Source organism: Rhagoletis pomonella, unplaced genomic scaffold (genome assembly GCF_013731165.1).
Source record: "Rhagoletis pomonella isolate Grant_MI unplaced genomic scaffold, Rhpom_1.0 Rhpom_scaffold_00001, whole genome shotgun sequence".
Taxonomy (NCBI): Eukaryota; Metazoa; Arthropoda; class Insecta; order Diptera; family Tephritidae; genus Rhagoletis; species Rhagoletis pomonella.
Genome location: NW_023458555.1, coordinates 24,332,448 through 24,348,146, shown reverse-complemented (window position 1 = coordinate 24,348,146; position 15,699 = coordinate 24,332,448). Strand labels below are relative to the sequence as shown.

The 15,699-nt window shown below is 31.7% G+C and overlaps 1 protein-coding gene across 1 annotated transcript in view; it reads left to right on the top strand.

Moving 5' to 3' along the window:
• Positions 1-1,044: 1,044 nt before the first annotated feature.
• Positions 1,045-15,699, top strand: part of LOC118741477 (esterase B1) — a 27,831-nt gene continuing 13,176 nt past the window's right edge. The window contains exon 1 of the mRNA XM_036473473.1: positions 1,045-1,174. Coding sequence (XP_036329366.1) covers positions 1,131-1,174 — 44 coding nt within the window. The 5' untranslated portion in view covers positions 1,045-1,130. The remainder of the gene's footprint in view (positions 1,175-15,699) is intronic.

Below are 15,699 nucleotides of genomic sequence, written 5' to 3'. Positions count from 1 at the left end.
AAGTGGGTTTGAAAAGGATTTATATCTGAACTGTCTGTTGAGTTTGAAAAATCAAATTCAATTTAAATCATCAGTTAATTGCAATATGTATCACAACGCCAGACTGACTTGAAAATACTTTCAATGAGGGTTGCCACCTGTGCGAAAAATCGAATTTATTTAACTTATGCATATTAATTACATGTTAAAATATGAGTGCCACCGGTAAGAGTTTTAAGAAAATTTTAGTTTGAAAATAATTTTGATAAGGGCTGCCATCTATTTGAAAAGTAATATCTATGTACACCATTTTTCTGAAGATCAGCAGACCTGCACCGCTACCTAGAATTTCAAAACTGATGTATCAGATTAAGGCACTGTGCTGGTAGATGTGTAATAAGATTTTATTTTTTAAAGGACTTACATAGGTGAAACATTTCGATTTTTTTTTTTTACTTTCTGAATAAGGTTGCATCAAATTTAAATTCAATGTTGCCGTTTTAACGCCAAGCGGGTTCACAAGTTAATTTTAGCATATTATGAAAATTATTGTAGGCGTGAAGAAATCCAAGGTTTACATTCAATTTCAAACGAGCCTAGTATTTAATGAGGATATTTCATTGAAGAACACAAGAAGCTGTTAATTGAACATAAGTAATAAATAATCTTTGCGGCAGCTCCTAAAGGCGCAATATACTCATACAAGTATTCTCAGAATAAAAGTTAGCAGAAGTGTTGAAGTATAACGAGGTTATTATCAATAAATTAAATTGCTCGCACGCGCCTGTATAAATCTGAAGAAGCTGCTCATCACTCTTAAGTATGTATGTGCATATGATTTATGTGTGTATGTACATTTGTATGTGTTGCTTGCAGATATATCATATTCTTCCATGTATGTATGCAACTTACACGTGCCTTTAAATTTTCCAGTATACATCGACTGATATATCTAAATAATTCCGCTCCACGTGATAGATACCTAACAAATACATATGTACCTCAATTAAGGATTAAATTTTTGTTGTGATTTGGTAAAACGATAATTCCTGGAAAAGCATTCAGAAGTACATACGCTACGCGTTTATTTGTAAAAAGAAATATTTAAATAAAAAAAAAATTAAAAATTAATTCCAAAGAAAAAAATCAACATGGCAGCCATGCAGACGATCGATCAAATAAAGCTGGGCTTTAAGTAAGTAGAAATTTAATTGTATGTTATTAACTAAAGTAAAAAAAAATTAATATAAAACAAATTAATCTACATATGTTCCACTATATATCATAATCCTACCCTGACGGAAACACCAATAACCAAAGTGAGAATATTAAGCAAATGATTTTACTAGACATCATCGACGATGTAACAATCATCAACAAATTTTTTAACCCTTCCACTTTTTCCGTTTTGGAACTTTTCGACACTTTTTCGATGAAAAAGTAACCAAAAATGGCAATTAGAGGCTAAAAATGTGTTATGAAGGGTCACCAAAAAAAAAAAAATAAAAATTCGGTTACTAAATAAATTTTACATATGCATTATGGTGATCCAAAATAACTCTTCTTCTTCTTCTTATTTGCCGCTGTAACCGCTTAAGCGAATTTGGCCGATTTCAGCAAAGCATGCCAGTCGTTTACTGAGAAGAAAATTCTCCCATTAGGAATAAAATGTATTCAAATTTTAAAAGGTGTCGGTGTACATTTGAAATTTTCAATGTAAAAAACATGTAAAAAAAATGTGTTTTAATTAAAAATCTTAAAGCTATTGAACTTTTTAAGATAACATATTCTTGTTGGGCATTCAATTCTCTCAAACGGTTCAATAGTTGTAGCATTTTTAATGAAAACAAATTTTTTTACATGTTGTTTACATGGAAAATTTCAAATGTACACCGACAACTTTTAAAATTTTAATAACAATTTTTCCAAATTGGAGAATTTTCTTCTCAGTAAATAGATCCTTTTAAAGCCATAAATTCAAATACCAACAAATACAGAACTTTACTTTCTTTCGGCGATCTCTTATAAAAACTTTTCAAAACATTTTATCCAATTAACCGCCATTTTCAATTAATTTTTTTTAATAGGATCAAAAAAACCCATACCGGCACGAGCTAATCAAGAAGTTACATTTTTTCTACAAAAAGTTGCTAATTTTTTTACTATGTACTTTGAAAAATATTCGATTTAATCGCACTTTCTATCCTGGGTGAATCTTGATAAAATTTGATAGTTCAAATTTGTACAGAACATTATAACCCTCCAACTATCAATTTTAATAATCGTCTTTAAAAACCGGCACAAAGGACCCATAATGATAGTAACTTTAGGGTTACAATTTTTTACGAGAAAATTGCTTGCCAAATTTTACCGTAGCTATACAGAAAATTCTAACCCTACAACCCCTATTTTGAATAAGCTTCTTTAAATAAGGACACAAAAGACACATAATTAGCAGATTACAAGGGTTAAAACAATTTAAGTGAAAAGTGATTCCTGTATTTGATGGAAAGTCTTTGAAAACAAAAAAAAAAAATAAGTAAATGTTATTTCCGATATTTTTGTCCATTATTGGCGGAGTCCGAGTTTTTTCATGTGTATGTTTGAACTGGGGCTTGACAAGTAGGTACATGAATAACAGAGTTTCCATCTTAAGCGCGTCTATTATAAATGGATTACACTGTATATAAAATTAGTTTCGATATAATTTAATTTGTGACCAAAAATTAGAAACTCTAGCCCACTGTAAATGAAAAATTGCAAAGAGGTGGAGCAAGATACTGTTAGGGTTAGATTACCATATATGGTCATTATTTTATTGAAAATGTTATTTCGTTGCTTGGCGTGCAATACCGCGTTTGAGGTGGCTGAGAAAAAAAAAATATTTCCGGTACCCTGTCTCGGTGCTGGTCTACGTGCCTATTTATATGTTTCTTGTACATATAAATGTACAAATATGACAAAACATTTTCCATGGAATTTGGCATTCAATATAGAATTTTTTTTCTTTTTATTTGATCACCGAAGAATCTACACTCTCTGCTGCCAAACTAATTAACTCTATGGTCATTTGTTTATATTTAGATTTTCTGAACATTTGCTTGAGCATTGTTTATGTTTGAGATAAAAGACATACATAGATATGTACAAATTTGTACATACATATCTTAGACCTGGTCGGTTCCTTTAGGAAAGAGATATGTTTGCCATTACCCTCCGCAGTTTAATTTCTTATTTAAAGCGAATTTAGTCAAATGAGCATTGAGATAATTAGAACAACTGGTCGAATGACATAATTCATCATAACATGACCCTTAAAGGGGCGTTAACATATGTAATCCGATTAAAAATATCTAGAGACGGTGTGTAATAACTCTGGTTTTCACTTTTTATAGTATAACTGTATCGTATAAGCTCATGAAACCAAAAATCTTCTCGAAAAAAGCTTTCGTATTAGAGGGGAAATTACAATAAGTTTATCTGACCCGGCCTAATACATACTCATTTATTTATGTATACAAATGTATTTGGATTCGTATGTATGTAAAGAAAATTTGCTGGTTTCAATACTAAATATTTGTTTTGATAAAAGTCGAACTTTTGTTTATTTTTTCTACATACTTTTGCTTATTCTTTATAAACAAGGGGTTTATGAGTCTTAAGCGAAAAATGACAAAGAACGGCTATGTAGACTTGTGGATGTAGTTATATATGCTTATATTAGGAGACATATGTACGTAGATGCATACGCATTAACAAATTAATATTTAAGGAATGTGCACTTTCATGCTCACACATTTTTCACGGTCTTTGTCCAAAATTGTCTAGGGATTTTAATCCCAAGATCCCGGGATAATGGCCTTTTTTAAGTGCCAAAAATCACGAGATTATTTGCCAACAATTCCGGCATTTTCGGGATTTGTAATTTGTAATGGTGGCAATAATAGAAACGCCTTATGCTGTAGCATTTTTTGCTATATTTCTTTTGTTTATTTAATATTTAATAGCTTTTTTTTATAAATGTCTAGCTAATTATACATACACATAACACTGTGCCAAAGGCAATTTCATACACAAAAAAAACAATATATTCGCGAAGCCATGGGGCATCAGTAAAATGGCGTTTTTTAGTTGTTCTCTCTGATGCCAGGATTTTTTAAAAGGATTTTGAAAATTGAATAATATGAGCAATTAAGAAAATAATTTACAAAATTTAGTGCAATGTACTTAGGGAAACAGTATGTGTATCAAATTAAAGAGAAAATTCTGTATAGAAAGAACAGATTAAATTTTTTAGTGCATAAGGTATTGAAAATGTCCTTGAAAACTTTATCCTTGAATATCCTCGAAGGGTTGCAATATTTATTTTGAAAAAATATAAAATAAAAATAAAAATAAAAATAAGGACTAATATAAACTCGACAATGTCCTCGAATATAGTTCTTGTAACTTTATTAGCTTAAAAAAATAAAACTGATTAAAAGGGCCTTCGTCCTTGTGAACCAAAAAATTTTAAGTTTTTTAAATCCTACAGAATTTTTTCTATAATGTGGTTGCCATTTTTATTCTACATTGTACTGACTTTTTTTAAGTAATTTTTAGAGTTTATCATATCTTTGAAATTATAAAGTCCTAATAAAAAAAATTCTAAAACTAAAAACGCAGTTTAACTATATTTGGCCCATAGTGTCGTGAGTAAATTGATTGCTTGGTGTAATTTGAAATTTTTTTGTTTCAACCTGTTAGAATATTTTTACTCTGAATTTTTAGAAAAATTCTAGGTACGCAATTTTATAAGTAAAGTCCATTAAATTACAGCAGGATAAAGTGCAAGTTTCAAGTGACTAAAAGTAATGTTAATTTTTTGTAATTTTTTTGCTGGCGCTGTCACGCATTTTCTTCCATACAAAGTATGTTCGACAATTTGTTTATATGGAAGAAAATGCCCAGCTTCATTTAAAAAATTCCCAAAAATCAAAGGTAATCGCATTAAACTTGCATTTCATCCTAATTTAAAAGTAAAGTAAAAAGTTTGAAATTTTGGCATTTTTTTTGCATTTTTATAATTTTTGTACAAATTTTGAAATGCGCATTTAAATGCAGTTAATTATATGTAAAATGAGGTAGACTTTTATAAAAAAAAAATTAAATATTAAATAGACAAAAGAAAAATAAATATTAAAAATATTAAAAATAAATATTAAAATTATTATGAACTTCTTTCAGCCACACAATACATAAGTTGACTTAAGTTTGTTTGCATCGAATTTTTTTTTGACATGCCTTAATACATTTTCGTTATAACAAAAGATATCTTCATATAAATTTCCAACGAAAAAGTGATCTAATAACAAACTGGAGATACCATTATCGTCATGATTATCGATTTTAATATTAATGGTTATCGATATTGTTATCTCTAGCATTCATTTCGGAAAAGTTTTTATCGATGAAGTTTAAACTGATCAGAATTATCTATCATTGACGATTACTTATCGATTACTTATCGATACTGGTATATACATATATATTGGAGCTCCTACTAAGAATCGACTAAGTATCCAGCTATTCGGTTAGTTGACAAGTTTATTAGCACTATGTTTTTTTCGATTGAGAGTCCAATTGCAACTACTCGATTGACCACTTTCGACTAACCGCTCACCGTCGAGTAGTCTGAACATCGATTAACCGAAATGTTTCGAAAAGTGAAAGTTGTTCACAAAAAAATTATTGTTGTTAGCGCGGTTGGGTTTTGCCAGTAAGGCGCCAATAAGGTGTTCACTTATTCGGCTTTTTTTCTAAGAGAAATTACAACTTGAAAAAAAACCGGTTCCTGAACCCCGACAAATCGGTTATATTTAACATAGTTTTTTTTCTAATTAAAATGCTCATTTTGATATGAGGTCGTGACCCAAGACTATAATATAACTGTCAACAGTAAAGATAGCTTTTATTTAGGAAAGTACAAAGCAAAATTAATTCAAATTTTTTTAAGATCAAGTGTGAAAAAGAAATAAAAAAAATTAGTGAAATATTCAAGTTTGGCTGATTTTAACTATTTTTAATGTTTTACTACGTTTTTTCTGACTATTTTTGGATTGGAATAGCGCTCCTGCCGCCGAAGCCGAGTGATTAGATATGCCTACTGCCGCTGGAGTTTAATTTCCCAGCGACATCAAAAAAAAAAAAATTCAAAAAGCGCTCAACCCCCGGCAGACAATGGCAAATATCCGTGTGTACTTTTTCCATAAAAAAACTTCTTCCGGGGTAACGTTAGAGTGTAGATCTCTCCACTTGTGTCACAACATCAAAAATCAGAACACAAATTGGAGAAGAAGCGGAGAAGAAAACGTTTAAGCGCCAAACATTCAATTATTGTATTCAAATATGATATACTCTTCATCCCCAAATAACCTAGAATATAATTTTAAAACTATTTAGGGGCTTCCCCTAAACTGGAAAAAGCCATCTTCGCAAAACTCAAAACTTTTATTGAGAGGTCAAGATTTGTATGAAATTAAAAAAAAGAAACGGTTTGTTCGATAAAAAAAGTCCTATAGATATCAAAAAAAAAAAAAGCAGTGGAAACCGGTTTAGAAAAATCGAGTCAGTCACCCTAATAATTATTCAAGGAATTATTATATTTTTGCCAAAAGAAAACAACTAGTGGAAAAATAAAAAAAATAACGGCTTGTGAGTAGTTAGTTGAACAAGTTCAAAGGAAACGGTTAGTCCGTTAAATTAAGTTGACTTTCTTCTTTTATAAACAACTTTAGGTAATGATAATTTTTCAAATGCTTTTTAATATTATTTTCGATAACGTTTTATACATTGTTATGTCTTTATTAGTCTAAACCAACATCCAAATCTTGGTGGCTAACGATATTGATAGCGGCATCAATGTCATACAAATTTGACATCACTGTCATTCTCTTTCATTTTAAATTCGCATTCACGAGGTTCTGCAACATATAGTATTTTATAATAGCAATTTAAAAATCATTTAATACAATAGAAATAAATTATGCAAAAAAAAAACCGCTCTTATAAGTTACTCTCCCCCTTTTTTTTATTTATAAATAGTAGTACTCCTGGCTAAATAATAAAAATTCACCAACGAGTGCAACGATGTTGACCCCTAAATTGTCAAACAAACTAGTTATGTACGGGCATCTTTGTTGCTCTTTTTAGTTTTATTATATTTTTATGTGCTTCAATCATTTCTCATCTAATAAATTTAATTTATTTTACACGTGACTTGAACTTGTTTTTTTCTTTAATTTTTGCATTTCCATTCAGAATATTTTAAACACAATTTAAAAAGCATTCACGCTGTTTTGCTATTTTTAATTTTCACAAATTGTCCGAAAATTAAGTCAACAAAAATATTGTCATCCTATTTTGTCATGCCTGGTTAGCTAACAATTAGCTGGTGGATATTTATAACATTGAAAAATTAATCCAATTGAAAAGGTAACCGCACGTCACGAGCTAATTACATATATACACATGGAAAAAAATATAGCAGATTGATAGCAAATCCAGTCACCAAGCGAAAAAAATAATTGTATCAAAAGCGACCCAAACGAGGCAAGTTTGGGGAAAAAAAACGACTCGGAGACATACCAAGTAGTCGGCGGGGTAAGGAAGCGTCAATACCACAATCCAAAGATAAATGAGAGTGATCTCACTGTGTGGCTGACATAAGCGCCATGAAAAACATATAAAAACGCCGCCTTTAAGCAGCGGTGAGTAACGAAAAGCTGACAAATAAGTTACCTACTAAAAAAACTATTACATATGTACGTATGTCATACACACCATATGTGTACTCGTAAATAGTAGGAGCAGCAACAAACGTCAGCAGCGAGCAACAAGTTTGTTCTGTAGTTGGCAAAGACATCGTAAAAATGAGCAAACAAAAATACTTAAAAAAAATGCAAGCTTATAATGCTGTTCAATCTACGTTGCTTATTGTAGCAAGTAATTTTTAAGCAGAAAACAAAACCGACTTCAAATCTCACAAAAAAAAAAATTTTAGTTTATCGTTCATTTCTACGTGATCCGATGATCGGATTTACACCAAATTAATATGGGACCACCTGTGAGGTAATATCTTTTATTTAAAATAATTATAGAAATCGGTTAACGTGGTCCAAAGTTATGCGGTAACATACACAAAAAAAAAAAAGAAACGAAAAATGTCAACATCTTTTATTTTATTACTGAGTTTAAATATATTTATTATACTTATTATAATATTTTTATTTTTTTTTTATTTTATATGTTAAGTTTAATCGAAACCAACTTGCCAAAAAAAACTGGATACAACTTCTAAAGGCCTTTTTCTATTGGTATGGTTCGGTTATAGTAGGACTGATATATCTGTGATCATAAGCAATAACCGCCTGAGTCGACTTAAGAAAGAATTGCGTATATATGCTATTGTACTCTGCTAGTACTATTCCAAATATATGTGAAATCCCCATCTCGCCAGCTAGGCCATTTAAAAAATTATAAACGAACGAACGAATCAATAAACACAAAGAATGTGTTTTGAAGGCCCTACTACTTAAACATATACATATCGACCCCTCTGCGCAAAATTATCGTATGTTAAATTTTTTACGAAATTCACTTTTTGATGCAACTTTGTTTTACAACCCATATCGCATCACCTGATCAAATAGTAGATACGGCTTAAATCCCAATAGCTACCATAAAAATTGACTGTAAATTTTATCGTATGTGACAATGACTTTTTTCTTGTGGGTGAAATAATCATATGTGCTAAGAAATTAAAATGTAGAGACCTTTCTATAAAAAAAGCTTGCGTTTAGTTAAATTTCTCAATTATCTCAGCAAATCTAAACTTTGGTATTGATGGTGCTAGCTAAAGCAGAGGAAAATACAAGAAATGATTTCCTGTAAAATTTGGTTTTTGTAACATACGATAATTTTGCGCAAAGGGGTCAAAAATTATAATGATTGTTGACTTTTTTATATTTTCACTGCTGGCGTTCTGCATAGTAGATAACACAAATATTCGCTATATACAAATTTTTTCGAATAATGGGTCGTTTTCCAAACGTACGTATACGTAAGTAAATAAACACACATATACTAATGTATGTACATATGAATGTTCTTATTGTAAGTACATACTATGTATATACATATATAACAACCCCTAACCTCACACAATTCATTAACAATGACCTCCGTCGTCTGAAAGCTTTTCAATCTGTAAGTTTCTTTTTATTGATTGTATGCATTTTGCCTGCAATACTTGAGCGATGCTGAGAGGAGCTTTTCATCTCAGCTAGGTACTATTTATGTGTGGGCAATGAAAAAATCGAGAGCGCTGCTTGGTTTAACCAACAACAATATGATTAGGAGAAAAACTATCTATTCAGATTCATTCATCTGCACGTGCAAGAGCTTTTCCTGCATATATCTATAGGTATACTTAAATATATGTATGTACATACATATGTATATATGTTTTCTAAACTAGAAAAAAGGACAATGGCCTCGAAAATACATATGTATGTATGCAAGTGCATTATTTCGGCATATGAAAGTCTACTTAAGCACTACATAGCTCTGTTCGAGGTAAATAGATTTAGTCTAAATATGTACATTCAAACTTATGTACTATACATACGGTGACCAGATTTCTGTGGCCAAAAATCGGGACATTTCTGAAGTAACGAATCCGAACATACAATTTTGTTTTTATTTAAAACAAAGCAAAGAGAAAACAAATTGAAAAATGTTTATTATTTTTTTATGAAAATATAACTTTCAATCTAAAAAAAACATGTAAGTCAAAATTTTAAAATTTGTAAAACATTTATAAAAATTCGCCGAATTTGAATAAATTTTCATCACATTTTGAAACATTTTAGTCAGATTTTTTTTAGAATTGCTTTGAGTATGCTATGTTTTGAAGCTCATTAAGCTTTGGTATAATAAAGTGCAAGTGGGAAGAAGCTTGGACTTACCGTTGATTTTTGCCAATTTTTTGTTCGCACATTTTGTTTAACAATATTTTTGTATGGAAAGAAGGAGCACCACTTTCCACGAAATTTACCAAATAGCAACAGTAAGTCTTAGCTACTTAAAATTTGCGCTTTGAATTGAATAGGTTACAAAACTGCATACTCAGAATGTGTCTAAGAAATTGAATTAAAAAGCTCAAAATTTTCATGAAACTTTTTCGAATTTTGCTAGTTTTTGTACAAAGTTTCAAATTCTGACTTACATGGTCTTTGTTAGATAACGAGCCACACTTCCATAAAAACGAATAAACATTAAATAATCGAAAGAGGAATAGCCAAAGAAAGCTAAATTGTCTCTTCGCTATTTATATTTTCGCTACTCTATCTACAGCTTAAGTTTTTCATATACACGATTTTTGTGATGGTATTAGAATTACTAATAAGTAACAATAAGGATGCGGGCTATATTTATGGCTCACTTATATTCCATGTCCTTTGTGATAAAGAAAGTGCTGCCCCGTTTGTGCGAAAAATTGTTTTTGGGTTAGAGCACAGAGAGAGTCTCAATAAATCAATAAAGATAATACTGAAAATCGGGACTTATACTATATATATATATATATATACACACTTATATGTCCCGACTTTCAAAATATATTTAGCGGGACAATTTTCTCCAAATCGGTACTGTCCCGCCAAAATCGGTACGAATGGTCACCGCAGCTATACATAACTTTATGTAATGTCAGCAAGATTTGAGTTTTTCATTGTGATTGTATATTTCCCTGTCAACAGCACTCTTACCTTGCTGAATAGACTTTACATTAACGCTTTTCATTGTGCACAAAGAAATTACCAAAGTGCAGTATATGTACAGTGCATATGTATGCATGTATGTATGTATGTATAAAAAAAAAGTTCAAGGTCATTATTAGATATGCATTTACTTCTTTCATATTCATTGAATATGTATTTACATATCTATGGTCCTCTGCAATAACGACACAATTAAAAATTCAAACAAGTAAAGAAGTATAAATCCAGGTGAAACCGAATTTTATATACCCGGAACAGGTATCAACTATCGTCTTTCCTACTTTCCTTTAACTTTATTGTTGTAAGTATTAACTTGGAGTAAATGAACGTCCTCAGTTATTGAAATGTCAGAGTTTTCATATATCCGAAAATTACCGTTATACGGGAAGCCGGTGCAATTTTAGTCCGATTTCAATAACTTTCAACGAGTTGCTTTTTCTTACCAAGGTTATTAAATGCATCGAGTTTGGTTGAAATTGATAAATCGGTTACCGAGATACACATTTTTTGGACATAAGTGGGCGGAGCCACGCCCAAAATGCAAACATTTATAATAATCTAATTTTTTGCCCAGTGGTCATTGTAATAATCTATTCTGAGTCAATTTGCTTTAGTAGTTACTGATTTATCGCAGTTTTCGTGTTTGTGTAAAATACCGTTATATGGGAGGTGGGCGTGGACATTGCCCGATTTCAAAGATTTCAAAGAGATGCCTTAGCTGCATTCTAAACAGGGCTCATACCGAGTTTGGTAAGGATTGGTGAAGCGGCTACTTAGATACAGTATTTCATCCTAAGAAGGCGGGGTCCCGCCCCTTTTCAAAAAATTTCACAATAAATTATTTTTCACCAAAATTCTACTTCACGTACTAATTCTGGATCGAATATTTACTGAAATATTATAGCTTTTTCATTTTTCAAAAATACCGTTATATGAGAAGGGGCGTAGTTACAGTCCGTTTTCGCCCATTTTCAATACCTTGGATAAAGGGCAACCTATATACCAAATTTCTTTGAGATATCTCAAGTTATCACGTACACGGCGGACGGACAGACAGACATGGCTTAATGGATTTCTCTTTTTATTCTGATCATTTATGTATATATTTGTCTATATCTATCTTTATTCCTTTATGCTGGTACAAACAACCGCAATGCGAACAAAGTTGCTTATAATATCCTGTGCATAAGTGCGCTCGGGTATAAAAATAAAACCTCTTACCCGTACTCCTAACTACTTACTTTAGTAATGGTTAGACATGGAGTATACAAGAATTCTCCAAAACGCAATGGTCGATGTTCTGGGTATGCAGCTACGGTTTCACAGCTATTTTCGATATTTCTTTTCCAATTCTGATGGAGCTGGTGGTATTGTTCAACGTCATTTTACACAACCATATCAGTTTGCATTGCGTGGGCAGTATTCAGAAACCATCTCTTTCACAGTGCATGGGAGTTGACTTACTTATGCCCTGGCGATGAAGCTTGTTTAAAGAAAATTCCAATTTAATTTCAAAATTTCTCGACTATTCATTATGGTTGCAGCTTTTCGAATTCAAGTTTTCGTGGCGGTGCTTTAGAACTTTAGCTGTAACAAGAAAGTGACTTAAGTCGATAATAGCTTCCTCGGATGCCACATGAAGAACGTTCGAAGCGCTTTATCCATCTATCACAACGCGATCAATTTGATCGGTCCCACCTACTGAATGATGAATAATTTCTAAACAAGGATCACCTCAAGGAGTGAATGGGAGCAAGATTCAGTCCTGATCTCTTACTCCGACTCAGCAGCCATCCACATTAAAGGCTCTAAGTTGGATCTGAAAGCAGGAAGTGGAGTATACTCGCAAGAACTTTCACTTAGGCTCAGTTTTCGTCTGCTACGTCAACCGATTTCTATAACTATTTTTTTGGAGAGAGGGTGGTACCTCATTGGTTGTGCCATAATAATTTGGTTTAGATCCGATCATTGGATTGTGAAGAAATTAACGGTACTATAAAATTTTTATATGAGAGTTGAAGCCGGTTTTTTTTGCTAAGAAATCACTTCTGTATTTTCTAAACAACGTTTACGTATAAATTTTTCAACCCGTATGGAATTATTACCCGTATTTTTATCAAGTATCGTTCTCCATGCAGAAGTTGTGTATGTAATTCTTTCATCAATTTTAACATATGTTTCTACATGTATTCTTGGCGTGAGGCTTTCCATTTCATAACTTTCAAACTTTCCACGCCTTTTGTTGAAAAATTGTACAAACAAATTTACTTATTCAATTAAATACTTACGTATGTACATAGGTGTGAATGTACTGTAGGCATGTATGACTAGCAAAATGGAATTACCCAATCCCCCCGACCCTCCTAAACCATTGTTGCCATCTTTTATTTATTAATGATTTTTCTGTTTGTTTTACGTTTTACTAATTCCTTCCGCTGGCGGCATTTTTTCGTCACTGTAGGCAAAGTGCCAAATTATTTTAAATTTATCTTCTGCTAAAACAAAATACTAAGTGCTTGGCTTGAATTTTTGAAGCGATTTATTGTTTGGCATTTTTTATGTTTATTTTTACTTAATGATTTGTTGATAAATTTCTGCCACGAGCTAATTATTTGAATGACTAACAAATGAATTGTCAAAGTGCATATGTAAGTATGTATATGTATCATTACGTAAGGTAAAAAAAAAATAAACAAGGAAAAGTAAAAGTTTTTGTGAAAATTATTTTTAGATAGGTACGCAACGTAACATTCTATTTTTTTTACTTTTTCTAACTTTTAACCATAAACACAACTCCTTCCTTAAATCGTTTGCGTCCTTTCCCATCTTTTTCTCTTCAAGCAAATTTAATTAATTTTCTTACACCTAAATTGATTTTATTTCACTTTGTTTGATTGTCCAAGTCATCGGAGGCAATCGTTAAATACTGCTAATAATTTTCTATTAAGCGCAACAAATAAAATTGTACAAATAATCATGTGGTGCGCTACTATAAAAATTCGTGTCAAAATAAACACCGAACAGCAGTGAGAACACGAGAAATTACAGCAACAAATGGCAGGAACACGTGAAAGCTGACATACGGTCAAACACACCCATGTATTGGAATATACCCTGCAGAAATAAATTATCAATTCATAAAATAAAACTTGTCGTTGTCGGGATTTCGATAAATATCTAACTTTAAGTGAGTTGTAAAGTCATGCAGGAGTCATGCAGACGTTGCCGGGAGTTTGGTTTCTTTAAAAAAACTTCCATTTAAATACACTCATACAAAATTACTTTGAATACACTTTTTTCTGCACTTCGCGGATGCTTTTTCGAATTTAGGACAAGTAATATAAAGATCGAAATTTTATATTATCATTTTGATGTTGTGTCTGATGGAATTCAAAATGGTACCACCTACAAAGGAACACGTAAACAAATAAGCGAATATGTAATGTTAAATAAACTCAATAAACAAAAATGTAAAAAATAGAAAAAAAAATCTTTTTTGTTGATATTTTTTATGCAAAAGTAATTAGCTACAAGTAAGATGACATCTAATGCAGAGGAAACCAGTTCGCACTATTTTGCGGCCGAAGTAAATAAATAATAAAAAGGTACAACTAGTTGACTGCTTGGTAGACATAAGTTAGCTATAAACTAGCCCCGTTTCCTGCAGGGTATGTACATATACATATGTATGCTCACATGTATGCCTACATATATGTATATGGAGGCACGTAGGCGTACGGGCATTTGTGCTTTAGTAGCGAATGTCATTTGAGCAGCAAACTAACGTTAGAATTCCATTTTTATGGTACTGTTTATTTGCTATCGCCTACGCCCAGGTTCAAATTCAAGCTCGAATAGTAAAAGTTTCTAGTGGTAGTGGCTCGATATAAAAAAGGAATGGCTGAAGAAAATTATTACTTTCATTTCTTTTTCCAAAAAATTAACCACTCCTTTGCTGTCAATTCGCAATTTGCTATGTGTTAATGGCAAATATACACGCGAATAACGAATATTAATAAAAGTAAAAAACAACAAAGGGTTGAGTTTCAAGGACGCCAAATAGGCAGAGGCACTTCATTATGCCCTCAGTGTATTCTCCCTATGACTCTCCGTTGCCGCTCCCTCCGCGGAAGGCAACCAGTCTTGTGGAATACTGCGACAACTGGAACGTCTGATCGATCCTTTATTCCGATGTTAATGCCAAAGATTAAGGGCCACCAGCATAAACATGGTTATCGACGTGATCGACTCCATAACATATAACATGTAATATGTAAACATACTGGTCTGGGTTCGGATATTCCCTGTGCGTATCCTTAAATCGTAGTCCTTTATTGAAACCTTCATTTAACTTCTTCGTTACAAAAGGTATCTTCCTTTCCTTAAAAGATATTTATATTATATCTTAGACAGGTAACTCTATGCCAGCTAGTGTAATAAATTTTGAAAGAAAAGAACTTTATTTTTCCCAGTATTGCAAATTGCGTGCAAATTACTTATTTTTAGTTATGGTCATCAACCATAAATAAAATAAAAGCCATGGTATGTATTTTTTTATTTTATTTTCTATAGATATATTTTAAATTGCTATCACGTGTATTAAACTACCCTGAATTTTGACTTCTTCTTATTGCCTTGCCCTTGTAAATACTTTAATTCTACTCACAGCATTTTCTTTATTCATTTATCTATTAAAAAAGAATACGTCAGCACATTTTTCTCGAAAGTGGATGCAAATAAAAAATATTACACAAAAGACATTTTTTAACTTTCCTTTTTTCTGACTTTTTCGCATTGTGTGCTTTTTATTGCATTTTCTTACTTACCCCCTTTTATTGCGCTAATAAATGTTGACCGGCATTTGAATGACCGCAATGTAATCGACACCATTCAAATGCTG